The 15280-nt window shown below is 34.5% G+C and overlaps 2 protein-coding genes and 1 long non-coding RNA gene across 7 annotated transcripts in view; 2 read left to right on the plus strand and 1 right to left on the minus strand.

The window, feature by feature from the left end:
- LOC110268759 (auxin response factor 8-like) overlaps positions 1–10927 on the plus strand; it is a 38519-nt gene extending 27592 nt beyond the window's left edge. Inside the window, exon 8 of the mRNA XM_021115623.1 lies at positions 10889–10927. Within this exon, the coding sequence (XP_020971282.1) occupies positions 10889–10912 (24 nt within the window). The 3' untranslated portion in view covers positions 10913–10927. The remainder of the gene's footprint in view (positions 1–10888) is intronic.
- LOC107625018 (50S ribosomal protein L24) lies at positions 133–10676 on the minus strand. 5 transcript variants are annotated; one of them, XM_021115621.1, is made up of 6 exons: positions 10504–10676; positions 4700–4787; positions 4504–4599; positions 3696–3799; positions 3460–3596; positions 133–414 (listed from the first exon to the last, which is right to left on the minus strand). In XM_021115621.1, exons 1-6 carry the CDS (start codon positions 10653–10655, stop codon positions 332–334), a joined length of 660 nt encoding a protein of 219 aa, XP_020971280.1. In that variant the 5' UTR covers positions 10656–10676; the 3' UTR covers positions 133–331. The 5 variants fall into 5 exon arrangements, with proteins under 5 accessions (XP_020971280.1, XP_016183019.1, XP_016183018.1 ...); XM_016327533.2 differs by lacking the exon at positions 10504–10676 and adding an exon at positions 8688–9096; XM_016327532.2 differs by lacking the exon at positions 10504–10676 and adding an exon at positions 8589–9096.
- LOC107628214 lies at positions 10967–12167 on the plus strand. Its single transcript, XR_001617641.2, has 2 exons — positions 10967–11108; positions 11685–12167. It is a non-coding gene; the product is annotated as an uncharacterized LOC107628214 (long non-coding RNA).

Consider the following 15280-nt stretch of genomic DNA (forward strand, 5'->3'; position numbering starts at 1 on the left):
GTCATCGGTTTATAATTCAACCGGTTCAACCAACTAATTCGAACCAATTTTCAAAACCTTGAAAATAGTCTCGATTACAAAAACTTATTTATTTATAATGCAAAGATTATCAATATTTACTAGCATTACTAGTTACTAGTAGTAAACAAAAAGTTACAAGCGATGGGATGACCCCGGATTCGATCACATTGAAATACATATACTAGGAGAATTTAATCAAATCCATATTAAAGCATGGTAAATGGAAACATGTGAAAAACTAATGCCATAACCAAATTCATTGCCAAAACAGCTACCTAATTAAAAATTTGGAACAAGGTATCCAAGCCCTTCAAAGATCAGGCATGCCCATCCCTGTTTTAGCATCATAAGTCTTCTCTAACACATGCTCCATTGGAGTATCTTTGGGACCAGCTGCAGAACATTGAAACGTAAACATAGGATAAGAATTCCTCTCTACTATAGCTAGAAACAATAGCAGAAATAAAAATACAAGAGATATCAATGAAGAAAAGCTTTTGGATCTGGTCTGAGAGAAATCATGGTAAAGATCATGGGCACACCATATTCATGCCAAACATCTAATTGTCCAAAAATTTGTCATCGAAAATAAGCAGAACGCGCTCCAACCAAATACTCCACATAGTGGCGTAAACTACACATTGCCACAAAGACTTTGCCTTTTTCCTACTTCCAAATACAAATAAACCTAATCAATAGGAATTGGTCTAAGGTATAGACATGATATTATTTTTATTCCAATGAATCCATATATCCCTTTGGCTACATTTGAAAGAGTGGGAGACAAAGACCAAGTTAAGTCTCTATATTGTATTTGGTGTAAAGTGTACAAGACTGAGTTATGTTTCAGTATCCTAATTGATTTAATATAAATATAGAAACTGAAACAAATAAAATTACTTAAATACCCTTTCCTCCTTTCCCCTTTTCCTTATCAAATTTCTTCTTCTATCACAAAAACAATCAAAGTATGGGGTTAGCAGGGCATTGAAATGGTCATTTGCTCGCATTCCTCATGGTATTCATAGCCCAAAGCTTTCAATGCTCACAAATTCTAAATCAATTTCAGCTGATCAAAGTGACCAGAATTCCTTGGGTTTTCTTTGTGTTGCTTCTTATTCTCTATCTGGGTGTGCCACTGTCTACTCTCATAAAACAAATAAATAAATGAAAGACCAAGGGAAAAAAGAGGGAAAAAAAAGGAGAAAAAGAAAAACTAAAGAGAAGAATACTTCGTCGGCGGCGGTGGAACTTACAGTTGACACTTAGCATAATGGAAGAGAGAGAATGCAGAATGGAGAGGGCGAGAGAAATTGGAGCAAGTGAGATAGTGGAATTTGAAAAGTAGGTGAGGGTATTTTTGGAAATAAATGTTATTGAAGTTTCAATCTCTGTCTCTAGAAATTTCAATCCCATGTGTCCCCCACCTTCTGGAGGGACAGAAATTTTGTGTTCCAAGACTGAAATTTTAGTTCCAATCTCTACTATCAAACACAATACTGAGTCTCAATCTCCTAGTTTCAGTTCCAGCCCCCTGTTTCCAAACACTATTTTTAAGTTTAACACCGCATTGGAAGTAAGAGGTACAAACAAAACTAGGTTGAAGAATAGCTAAAGAGTAACTGAAGAGATTGGCCTTGTAACAGGAACATTTAACCCTGTTTTTGGTAGCTATGTCAACTGCCAAGATACATATACAAAGACAACGAGACAGTAAAGATAGAGAATATTTCCCCCACAGTCCCCATATTTTGGGCAGAAAGTACAGAGGAAACCTGCCCTAGGATAGAGGCATTTTGCTTGCTTTTGTACCTGTCTTCTCCTTAACAATTTTGTGTCCCTCAGGGTGTGTGTGGTTCAAGTATTACATTATTATAAAGATTCCATTTCCATGGGAATTAAAGATATCCAAGGGGAAGGTGGGAATTGAAATGATGGTATTTTGATTCCCTGGAATCAAACTTATTTAGAAATAGTTTTTCAAACTTTGAACCAAACATGGGAATATGATATTCCTATCTTAAAATTCCTAAGAATTATTTTATAATTCCTCCAACCACACACACTCATGGTTTTCTGTATTTCTATCCTTGGAAGTTGCCAAATGCAGGTTTAGAACTCCCATCGATTACCTTGCCTCTAACCTAACTTTTAACTTAATGAATATCACAATAAACTTTAATTGATCGATCAAAATTACTGGGATAAATGCATTACAGTGTTATGATCTAGCTTCCTAGTTCGGCTTCCACATTTAGATATGAATGCTTCGCTGCAAGTATATTAGTTTAACTAACTCAAATTCTGGAAGCAAGATTCTTCTTCTAAGCACTTCACAATTACAGTTAGGACAACTAAAATTCTTCAACATGAAATAATTCCAATTCCTGACCACTCTTTGAACAAGATTCTTATTGATTAGAATCCAAAGTTCTCTCAATGATGAAATATTCTATTTAGACAAGAGTGCTTAGTTGAATTAACTCCAACAGTATGCTATTGAAGAATTAGAAGGCTATTCCCTAATCAATGTATTATATGTTAGTGCTAATTTGGAATTGAATATACATATATTTGTGCAATGTTCTATTGCTAATTTTCTATGGAACTCATTGTCTGACATATTTGATACAACAACAATAATGTTGGGTTTATCCTGAAAATTTGGGTCAGATTTTATCAATTAAGTTTGTAGGTTTTGGGAGAAGAATGGAAGCCAAATGTTTATGGCAATGTGCTGTCTGCCATTATTTGGTGTATTTGGGAGGTGCAATTCTTGCATTCTTAATAGAAGGCTTTTGGGCAGCAAGTCTTGTGAGATAGATTTGCACCTACCTAGTGTAAGGAACGCGATCTATTTAAAGGGATAATATCCTGCTTCGTTTTTTGTATTGAGGACCATAGTTATAAGGAAACTGATACTTTCAAATACAGGAACAGGTCACATGTAAAATATGTTATGTAGGAAGTATATCCATGGCGTCCCGATACGTAGATGAATTGTTAATTGTTAATTAGTACGTGGTATGTCACCTAACCAGTGAAATTATGTAACTATGTTGAGGACATCTTATGTACCATCCTCTATGTAATATCATTCCCTTAATCCCTTTGTATAAAAAATATTTCTTCTTTTATCACAAAAAAATAAAGGAAAAAAATTTCTTCAACATGTAATCAGTCGGACAACTAAATTGACCACTCCCCCACTCTCTTTCCAAATATGAATTTCCACTCTATATATCTGCATATTTTTGTGCCAACTGCCATCTTTTAAATGTGTATATTAAAGGAGGATGGATCAGCTCCAAAAATGACTCCTGAGTATAATTAGAAAGGCAGAAGAAACAACATATGCTTACCATATATGGAAACTTTAAAGAAAAGCTACAGCTACTACTTAAACAAGGAAAAAAGGGCAAGGTTTTAGATATGTACGTTGTGTAGGTCTTGGTGTAGTTCTTATCTTGAGGATCTCAGGTCGAGGGATTATGGACCCAGATGTTCCTATTCCTCTGGATACTCTGACTTTAGTACCATCTTCAAGATATTTAATCCCAACCTTGCAAGGCTTCCTGCACAAGTGAAAGTGAAAATCAATTACTGTGAAACATTATTCCAAACCTGGAGATGCAACAATCACTGGTTCAATTTTCAAACACAAGTGCATATACCCTGTAACTGGGTCAACGACTTGCACATTGGAGGCATGAAGTGGGGCTTCAACTGTAAAGATCCCCCCTTCATGACCTGGCCCTGCCTTGATATGTTTCTTTACCTGTATAAAGGACATCAAAAAAATCATTCAAGTAAAAAAAATTAAAAAGCATAGTGCACCCATTTAATAAAATTCTCACTTAATCTCAACAAAATACAAATGCAAATATAGATATAAACTCACATGAACACCAAATCATTCAAATTATAACAAAATACCGAATAAAGCACTAATACTTACATGACATAGAAACCAAGACAAGCCAAATGTTTAAAATAGCACGAGAACAACATTGTTATAAACACATACGTACATATACGATTTATATAATTTTCATGATTTTATAAATATCAATCTACCAATATATACAACATTCTAGGCTCTGCCAGAAAATTTAAGAGACATTATTAACATATGTCATTTGTGTTACTACTTACTACAACTAAGTTCATTCAAAAATTTACAAAATATCATTTTTATTGATATTTCCCAACCTATTTATACTATTTCCAAGTCATGTCTGAAGTGTGAACCAATTGAGAAATACATGTTTCGTCAAATATAGATACAGATACACATACGTCATGCTATGTTGGTGTCCTTGCGACCAACACATCACTTAATTGGTGTCCATGGTTTCTAGAGCATACCATATCATTATGACAAAGGTTTGTATATTGTTATTGTATCAATTTTTTTCCATAATCACATGCTAAATATGACAAATAATATAGTAGGGATGAAGAGTGTTTTATTTTTCTCACCAAATTTTTACCCTCGACAATAACACGATTCTGGGAACGAATAACACGTTTAATGACCCCAGACTCACCCTTATCTTTACCCCTTATGATCATAACCTGTTACATACAGAAAATGAATATGTAAAATCAAAATTTATAACATAAATATGTAAAAAAGGACAAACAATATTTAGTTGGATTCGGGGATTGTTATTACATTGTCACCTCTGACAATTTTCCAGTGTCTAATAAGTTTCTCTGCAGCTTTCCAACCCATTTCAATGTAACACTCTGCAACCAGAAATCTAAAAACAAATAAACAAACAAAATTAAATTCAATTAAAGAAGAAGCAAAGCTGGGTGGGAAAAAAAAAGGTAAGACAAGAATTTCAATGAAATTGCAAATGGTGTTAATGGGCTTTGCTTTGGCCTTGATCCGGCACTATATTTTGATCAGGTCTATTTTATAGACCCTTTATCCAGCCATAGACCCAAACAGAACATAGCCTAAACACATTAACCACCAACTTTAACATACAATGGCTAATGATATTCATATTCTGTTCACAGCACAATATAGCATAGCAACAAAAACAACCATAAACACCAATAATCAGGAAAAAAAACATCAATCAACCATTAAAACTATATATATTACACTACCAAGAATCAACAACATCAATCAGTTACTGAATAAACAGAATCATAATCAACAAGTTATAATCAACAACAATATATATAGTTTGACCGAGGTTCAACCGGTTTAATTAAATATTAATTAAAAATTCAATTTATAATTTCAAATATTTAAATTCAATAATTTCTAACTTAATAAAATTCAAAATTTCACAATTTCACCTAATGTTCTACACAAAAAAAACATTAACAACCAAATTTTTAAGTAAACACATGCACTAATCATCACTAATCAGTAATCATCAGAAAATCAGCAACAAGCCAACAACATATCGGCAACAACATCATCATCATTTCAGAAGATCAGCAATTCAGAATAAGCAAACATCAACAAAATCAGTATTATTAACTCAGCAACTCACAATTAAACCCAACTCCAACTCAAAATTGAACAAGCAAAAATAAATTGAAGATACCCCAATGCCTGTTCCAAACAAAACACAATAATTTATATCAGATGCATTATGCCACAAAGATATCCCATATAAACCTTTAAGAATTATAGGAAAATTTCCCTAAAGCAGGTACAAATAGCTCTTGAAAATGATATCTTATAACTTCTAGCAGAAACACATATTTGAACAAAATATATGGACTAAATTTTCAGTAGAAATAAATCATTATCAAGGTTGCGAAAACCGGACCGGTCAATGAACCGGTAGAGTGACTGGTTCAAAGGTTCGACCGGGGTTCAACCGGGGTTCAACCGGTTTAATTAAATATTAAATAAAATTATTAAAAATTAAACATACACTGAAACATGTAGCATGAGTGCATGACCCTTTTTGTTACCATAACAATATCTGGTAAGTAAACTAAAATCTGATCTCCTCTTATTCTTTTCAAAATTAAAATAAGAAAAATCTAATCCAACGTTTAATTTCCTAAATTTAGGGTAAAAGGAGAAATTAAAGAAAGAAATTATTGTAGAATTAACAATGCTGAAATGGAAGGGAATAAACAATAAAGATGAGGGCATGAGGGTGAAGATTTTATTCTGTTTCTGGGCATGTCTTTTGCAACCTTTCTGCTGGGTCTAACAAATTTGTATAAAGAAGCTGTAACACATGTATGTCCTCATATGCAGATCAATGTAAAATATCATGACAAAATTAATCAAACCACCAACAACTCTAATTCAGAAGTCAGAACTCAGAACACAACAAACAGAAAAAAATATCAACTCACCCCAATTCAGATTCAGAACAAAACAAACAGAAAAATTAGATCTCAGATTTCAGTAACTCAGTAAAATTAACAAAATACATGACCATAAATTGAAGCAAACAGAGTTGAATCTTTAAAAAATAGAACCTCAAAATCATAGAAATTAACAAAAGGGAAAAACTAAAGCAGAGCAAAGGCGACCAAACTGACAGACCGAGGAACGAAACAGGCGGCAAGACTACCGGCAAGGGAGGAACGGCGAGACAGACGGGATCGAGCAAACTCACCAACAATGGAGGAATCCAGCCGACCCGCTTCGATCTGCAAGTCCACACAACGACGATGAAAACGATGTAGAGAAGACGAGGATGGACGGCCAAAGGCGACGACGTGGAGGAGACGAGGATGGACGGCCAAGAGCTCGAAGCACCCTCTATCTGTCACTGCCGACGGCGAGGCACTCTCTGGCTGACGAGAAGAGTTCGGCGACGGCAGAGGCGGTGACTGCTGTTGGCTGAGAGAGAGAGGGGCTGCTGGCTGAGAGAGAAAGGGAAGTAGCGCCGTAGTGGGTTAGGGATTTTGTGCCATTTTGGTGAGCGAGACTGATGAGAGTGAGGGAGAAGGGAGAAGGGATTTGGCGCAAGGTTTTGAAAACCGGACCGGTCATCGAACCGTTCTAGTCACTGGTTCACTAGTTTACTGGTCCAACCGGTCCAACCAGTGGTTCAACCGAAAAAACCGTTTTAGAATAAAATAATAAATAAATTATAAATAAACATCCTAAAATATAATTATAATATTATAATATAATATAAATCTTAAAATATCTTCGAAATTTAAAACACTACATAAAATATCATCAACCTAATCCATATGATCTTATCAAAATACAAACTCAAAAATTAAATAGTAAAAAAACATATCTAAATATTAAATCCCAACATCATGATTTATCAATCATCAAAATCCACAAGAACTTGTTGCAAATTTGCTTCGGTGGATTCGGATTAGGATTAGCAGCATCATTCGAAATTAATAAAAGTTTTATTGATCTCTATTTGATTAATACTATTATCCATAACTGAAATTAATAAAAGTTTTATTAATTAAAACAAAATTAAAGACCAGCCACAGCACAATGAAAAATCAAAAAATTATCAACATGACCATATCTAAATTCTGCCACCAACATTCAGCAACAAACAAAGCCAGCAAAACCAGCAATAATTAGGAGCCAGCAACTACAAATCAAAGCAAAACCAGCAACTACAAAACAAAGAAGTATCCATAACCAGATACAAAATTAAAGACTAGCCATAGCACATTGAAAAATCAAAAAATTATCAACATGAGCATATCTAAATTCTGCCACCAACATTCAGCAACAAACAAAGAAATAAAAACAGCAGGACATTCAGCAGCAAAAACACCATTACCATCGGCATTCAGCATTCAGCAACAAACAGGGCATTCAACAACAAAAATTAGCATTCAACAACAAAGTGTGATCTTATCAAAATACAATCTCAAAAGTTAAATAGTAAAAAGAAATATCTAAATATTAAAAACCAACATGAAGATTTATCAATCATCAAAATCCATAAATTAGAACCTTGTTGTGACTGACTATTATTCGAACTAGGTGGATTAGGATTAGCAGAATCATTTGAATTAGGAGGATTGGCAGACGAATTATTACTCAAACAGGCATTATAAGCAACTGCTTCTTGATTATAACTAAATTCAATAAATCATAATCCAAATTAAAAACAGCAACAGAACGGCTAGAAATCCAATAATCATCCATAAGACCATAGAACAAAATCAGTAACAAATCCATTACTCAATTTCAGAAACAAATCCATTACTCAATTTCAGAATCAGTAACAAATCAGTAACAAAAGCACATATTAGAACAGAATCAGTAACATATCAGAAATCAATCACTAACTTCAGAGTTCAGATTCACAAATCCCTAATTTCAGAAATTGCATATTTGAGTAATTTGAAATTTCAGAGTTCAGACCACTAACCTTGACTGAGAAATTATAAAAGCTAGAAATTATAAAACCAATTAGAAATATGGTTAAAGCATTTCATCAAACATGTTGAGTGCGGTAAAATTAAAATGAAATAAGAGAATCCAAAGCTTAATTTCAATGTGATAGAGAAGAGAACAAAACTATTGTAACTTTAATTTAATCTATGAAAAAATCTAAACCACTACCAAATCAAATAATTACTTATTGTAGTAGAAATCAGAAGTTGCAGAGTTTGAAGAAGAGTGTTGGTGTTGTCTGTTGTGTGAGTGTATTGTCTGGTGGCTGGTTTAGGGAACTCACGGCGGGGACAACAGAGAGCAGTTCGACGAGTGGAGCACGCGGGTTGGTCGCAGAGTTTGAAGCAGAGCAACGTGGCTTCCAGACGAACGCGAACGGTGAACGACGAGCGAACGCGAACGGCGAAGAACGCGAACGAAGACGCGAACGTGAACGGCAAACAAACGGCGACGGAAGCGTGGCTGAGCAGACAAAGACGACGGACGCCGAGCTCGAGGAAGCAACCGCGATCGGTGACAGCGAACAGGGGTTGAAGACTTCGAGCACGAGGGAAGCTAGATGACGGATGGCGAGCTTTGAGTGCGACGGACGGCAGCAGTATGCCCCTCCTTGTGGCGGTGGTGTAGGCTTACAGTGCTAGGGTTTTGTGGTTAGGTTTGTGATTTCTCTGACTGAAAGAAAAAAAAGGGAGAACGGGAGAAAGAAACGAAGGAGCTTCCCTTTTTGTGTAAACCGGCCGAGTTCCGGTTCGGTCTGACCGGCCGGTTCTCATCCGGTTCAACGGTTTTTAACCGGTTTTTTAATTGTCGGTTTTATATGTCTGACCGAACCGTTAATACTGCCGGTTTGTGGTTAAACCGGTCTGATCGGCCGGTCCGGTCCAGTTTTCAGAACATCGGATTTGGGCAGAGAAGAGAACAGAGATGAGTTGTTGTTGCCGCTGAGTACGATGGGTGATTTAGGGATTAGGGTTCAGCTTAGTTCCTTTAACTTTTTTTTTTCTTATAGGGATAAAACGACGCCGTTCAGAGTTATTGTTTTAAAACAAAAAACCGCTAAAAAATCGGACAGTTCTACCGGTTCACCGGTTAACCGCCGGTTCGACCGGTTTTTTCACCGATTTTTTACCAAACAATTTCTGAACTTACCTGGACTGGTTAGGTGACCGGTTCTCGGTTAATCCGGTTGAACCGGTAAGTCCGGTTTGGTTTTCAGAACCATGATCATTATAAAATGCAGCAGAAACCATATCATTAAGTTGACTGTAGTAGAACCTTGTATGCAAAAAGCAAAGGTGTAATAATGGTGCTTATTATCAACATAAATAATACCAAATAAGATGAATCAAATGTGGCCACAACTTTCAAAGCAACTGAAACTTAAACCAACGATTGTAATTCGAAGCTGCTTGGATCGTGCTAGTAATGATGGCAGGAAAGAAAACTACTGAAATTGCCAATTTAATTATTTTTATTTTTTACAACCAAATCATGAAAATATTCAGAGATGCATGTGAGAACTGGAAATCAAAGCATACCGTAGAAGTTACAAAATTGAGAGGGCCACAGAGGAGAAAGGGTACACAGCAAAAATTAGGGCAATTTACGCAACTAAATTGTTTGATCCTCAATATTACGCAAATACATTGTTTCAGTTTTTAATACGCAAATGCATTGTTTCTGTATTTTATCCTGTTGGGTTTGCACTCGTGGAGGGAGAGAACGCAGATTCTTGGTCGTACTTTCTATCGAACCTTAGAAGGCATGTCACTCTACAGCAAGGTATTCTCGTGATCTCTGACAGACACAACGGCATCAAGGCTGCATTAGAGAGCCCCGATAGTGGTTGGCAACCCCCCCATGCTTATCGGGCATTTTGTATTCGGCATGTTGCTGCAAATTTTGCCCTCACTTTCAAAACACACTCACACGTAAACCGCTACTGGCAGTAGCGGTTTACATAAAATACAGAAACAATGCATTTGCGTATTAAAAACTGAAACAATGTATTTGCGTAATATTGAGGATCAAACAATTTAGATGCGTAAATTGCCCCAAAAATTATTAACAAAACTACACAGTATTATCACAGAGCTTACTGGCGGCGAGGAGGAAGGGGAGTGACGGCGACGACAGAGGAGACGGCGACACCGGCGAACACACAGAGAGAGAGCTCGAACAGAGGAGACAACGATGGCCACAGAGCTTCCACACGACGGCGAGGGAGCTTCCTACGACGACGACACAGCATACTATGGTGAGGAAGAGAGCCTTCAAGGGGTTTAGCCGTTTAGGGTTAGGGCTGTTTTTTTTTTCAAAAATGACCAAAACAACTTCGCTTTGGTAAGGGGAAAAAAAGGTTTTCGAACTGGACGGTCTGAACCGGTTCGATGCCTTGTGCAGTCAAATACCCAAGGTTCTGAAAATCGGACTGGTCATCAAACCGTTTTAATATCCATTGTATTTTCTTTGTGGTTTTAATATAGTTGTATTATTTCGTTCTTTTGACTGCAATGGCTTGCTATCTTATACTTCTACCATGTCCATGTGTGGATTTTCCCTTTTCTGTGCATGAACTGCGAGAAGAGTTGGCTCAGATGTTTGGAATTGAGGGGAAGTTAGAAGACCCTCTTAGATCAGGCTGGCAGCTTGTATTCGTCGACAGGGAGAATGATATTCTTCTCCTTGGGGACGATCCGTGGGAGTAAGTACAACTTCATATTTACACAATTTAGTTTTGCTCAATGAATTTGTCTCATTCTATCCACAGCCCTTCACCTTAGCAAAACATGCAATGTTTATTTTATTGGCTTCGAATTCTTTTTGGTCCTTGTAAATATTGTGAATCTTGGTTTTGTTCCCAATGAAGTTTCTCTTTGGTTTCAATCCAAACATTTCAAAAGGTATTTGGTTTTGATACCTATAAAAATCCTCTTTTGATAATAGGTTAATACATATTGAAAAATAATAGGTTTTGATCCACAAAAGATTATGATAATTTGCTACTCTGAAAATATTATCTAAACCAAATTATCATAATTGTTAGAGACTTCAAACAATTATAGAATATTACTATAATATGGGGGACTAAGAAACAAACAAAATGATAGGAACGTAAACGAAATGTTTTTGAAAATATTTGGATCCAAACCAATTTTCCTTTTTTATAAGGACCATTAGAGGCTAAAAACTTATTTAAACCTTATTTATTTCATCTTATAAGATTTTCTTGACATTTTTCCTTCTTTGGTATGTGGATTTTCTGCATAACCTTTTATAGATCATTTGTCAACAATGTTTGGTATATCAAAATACTTTCACCTGAAGATATTCAAAAGATGGGAGATCAAGGCGTAGAATCTCGCGACAGTGCTCCCGGCCTACCATCAATAGGCGATTACTGAGATATTGAAAACTATCCCTTCAATTCCCACGGTCATGACATAAGTATCACATGCTTTGAACACTACTTTTAGACCAGAACTTGCATATCTAGATATGTTCTGTATTATCTATCTGTTCCACTTTCACCATCTTTATTACTTGGAGAGTTGATAAAATTTATGATAAGAAACTTAGGACAAACTATTTTTGTTTAATCAAGAGAATCTCAGGACAAAGATTTGTTCTACTAGTTTGTAACTTATGTACTGAAAGCTAGAAATGTTAGTATTATTATTATCACTACTGTACTATTTGGTAACTCTCTTGCATGAGCTAATTTTGTAGAAAGAAATCTAGAGAATGCTGAAAGGTTAGGTTATGTTTCATGTTATTTGTGGCATTGCGTCCCAGTGGAATGGCCTTATAGCTTGGTTCAGATTTTACTCTTGATTTTGTGTATGCCATTCTTAGTTGTGATAGCTTCTCGAACGATCCATTTGGTGATTTTTTTTCTGAGTTTTAGACCTTTTTTAAGTATTAATCTTTGCCTGCTTTTACACTCTAAAATTTCAGATTAGCCAGTTAGCAACCTATTCTGAACACTTGATTTTAGAATGTGTTTGGATAAATCATTTGAAGGGAATATATCTTTTAGGAGTATGTTAAATTTTTTATTTGGAAATCATTTGTTTGGATAATTAATAGAAATAATTTTAGGATAATATTTAATTTGATCCTGAACTTGCATGCAAGCCTCAATTTAGTCCTTCGAGTTTTAATTGTTTTTATTTAGTCTCAAAACTTTGTGAATATAACTTATGTTAGTCCTTGAAATAATTTTCAACGTACAAACGTTAACGGAACACTGTCGTGAACAGTCGGATGCCACACTAAATTTTGTAAAATGATGTCATTTTAGTTTTGACACTCAAATAACCCAAAAACATAGTAAATGGTGTTTATTAAAATTTTATCTAACAAAATAAGTGATACGATGCCCTTTTTGAGCTATTTAAATGTCAAAACTAAAACTGCATTATTTTACAAGTTTTAACGTGACATTTGATAGTTTATAACAGCGCTTTATCAACATTTTCATACTAAAAATCGTCTCAGGGACTAATATGAGGCAAGTTTATAAACTTTGGGAACTAAATAGAGACAATTGAAATCTCAAAAACTAAATTGAGACTCGCGTGTAAGTTCAGGATCAAATTGAGTATTAACTTAATAATTTTTTAGATTCTAATCATTTTTATAGAATATTTTATTTAATTCAAAACAAAGAATTTATAATCTCCTCACAGGAGAGAATGCAAAGGCTCGTGAGATTCTGTCGGAGTTGTACAAAGATGTTATTAACGTGTTGGAAAAGCATTTTAATTAGGGTGATTATCTATTCCAGTCCTTAGCAATTTTTTTTCGAAAGATCACAATCCTCCATAAAAACAAATCTCCCTTTCTGGCCTTTGATCCGGGATAATTGTCAAGAAGAGAAACTATTGGGAGCTAGTAATTTTTAGCTATTATTTAATTAGTACAAATACTAAATTATTATTTTACTAATTTATGTATGTAAATACTGAAAAACGTGGATGCAAATTATATTAATTTATGAGTGCAAATTGTATTGATTCATGTGTGCAAAATTCTAGTAAATATATGTGTAAATTTTTTTTTGTGTACAAAATGTCTGTAAATATGAGTCCAAATTATTGCAGGCTAAGTGCTGGTAAAAAATATAATATTTGCTGGTCATGTAACATTGTACTTGTCAAGAATTGCTTATGATTTTTTTTTCTATTTTTTATTACTTTTTTCATATATATTAGTTAAATTTGTTAGGTAAGAATTGTGAAATATTAATTTTTTTAAGAATAATGCAACACATACAAGCCTTTTTGGTATCAAAGTCCAATCAAGTTGACCTAAATCCAACAAAACCAACTTCAAAATAGAGTGTGTAACGCTTCAAAGCTGTGCACATTAATATGAAAAACGGTTCCACTTTCTTCTTCAAAATTGCAACAAAGAAACTTCAAACCTATGCTCAAAATCTCTCAAAAATATGTGAAAATTTTCGCGAAAACTCAAGAAAATATCGGAGATACGTTTGAAATCTTCAACAACAAACACCGAAAGAGAAGACGAAAGATTATTGAAGATAAATCGTCCATATTTTTCACTTTTCTCTTTCGCATTTTCTATCGTGAAATACTAAATAGTCATATTTCTATGTATTAGTAGATTCAGTTTGTGTTCTAGCAATAATGTAGATATAAATGTTCTCTTTATACTGTTCATTCGTGATAAATGTGTTAGGTCAGTGTAAGAATATTGTCGTAGTGCTTCTGGTGTCATTTAATCTATATTAATGACATTTTCTTATCCAAAATTGATTTGCATGTGGTTTTTTTTTTTTTATGTTTGAGTGATTTGCATGCTTTGAACTGAGTTTGTGGCAAGTAATCAGTAAGTACTTTCGGTATATTTTGACTGAATTATTGTGCAATTGGTCTTTTTGTCCTAAATTTGGTGTAATCAGGCCATAGAATGCTGGAGTTATTCTGTGCATGTTTGAGTGATTTTCATGTCTTTTTGTGTATGTTTGAGTGATTTGCATGCTTTGAACGGAGTTTGTAGCAAGTAATTAGTAAGTACTTTCAGTGCTTTTTGACTGAATTGAAGTGTAATTGGTGTTTTTGTTCTGAATTTGGTGTAATTAGGCCATTGAATGTTGTTGTAGTGCTTCTGTTGTTAATTTATGCATGTTTGAGTAATTTTCATGTATTTTTGTGCATGTTTAAGTGATTGCCATGCTTTGAACTGAGTTTGTGACAAGTAATCAGTAAGTACTTTCGGTGCATTTTGACCGAATTGAGGTGTAATTAGTGTTTTTATCCTGAATTTAGTGTAATTAGGCCATAAAATGTTGTTGTAGTGCTTCTAGTTTCATTTTGTGTATGGTTAAGTGATTTTCATGAGTTAAATGTAGTGTTGTTTTCTATTAACCAAATTCTTTATTCTTTACGGCAAAAATGACAATGAAAAAGTTGCTATGAAGAACATCTCAAAGAAGACACCAGTATATAATGTAAACATATATATGTTAAAACAACTTCATTTTTGTTCTATAACTATAAATATAGTTATATAATATAATTTTTATTTATTTACAAAACATTCATGATTTGCAATGCTCCACAAGATCAATATCAAATATATTCAACAAAATAAAGAAAAATCTTGTGGATGAATTGAGATTTGGTATGATGAGACATATCCCGGGCTTGAATGTGACCCATAAACTGTTGAAAGAATTGGCTAATTCCTTTGATCCGTTTAATAGCTTCCTGGACACATGGTATGGGGTAATCAAGATCACTCTTGACAAGATAAGGGATGTCTTGGGCTTAAATGCATCCGGTAAAAAATCCATTTTGTAATCTATTATATCAATCAAATTTTGGTATTTTTTTTATATTACTTATG

The sequence above is a fragment of the Arachis ipaensis genome, chromosome B02, assembly GCF_000816755.2.
Source record: "Arachis ipaensis cultivar K30076 chromosome B02, Araip1.1, whole genome shotgun sequence".
NCBI classification, from domain to species: domain Eukaryota; kingdom Viridiplantae; phylum Streptophyta; class Magnoliopsida; order Fabales; family Fabaceae; genus Arachis; species Arachis ipaensis.

Bases quoted from the DNA above. Each gene is read 5' to 3' on its own strand.
- LOC107625018 (XM_021115621.1), bottom strand. From the start codon at position 10,655: ATGCTGTGTCGTCGTCGTAGGAAGCTCCCTCGCCGTCGTGTGGAAGCT. The intron at 4,600-4,699 runs GTAATAACAATC...TGTATGTAACAG, and splicing joins AAATTGTCAGAGGTGACAAT to GTTATGATCATAAGGGGTAA. The intron at 3,800-4,503 runs GTGAGAAAAATA...TCCTTTATACAG, and splicing joins TTGTCGAGGGTAAAAATTTG to GTAAAGAAACATATCAAGGC.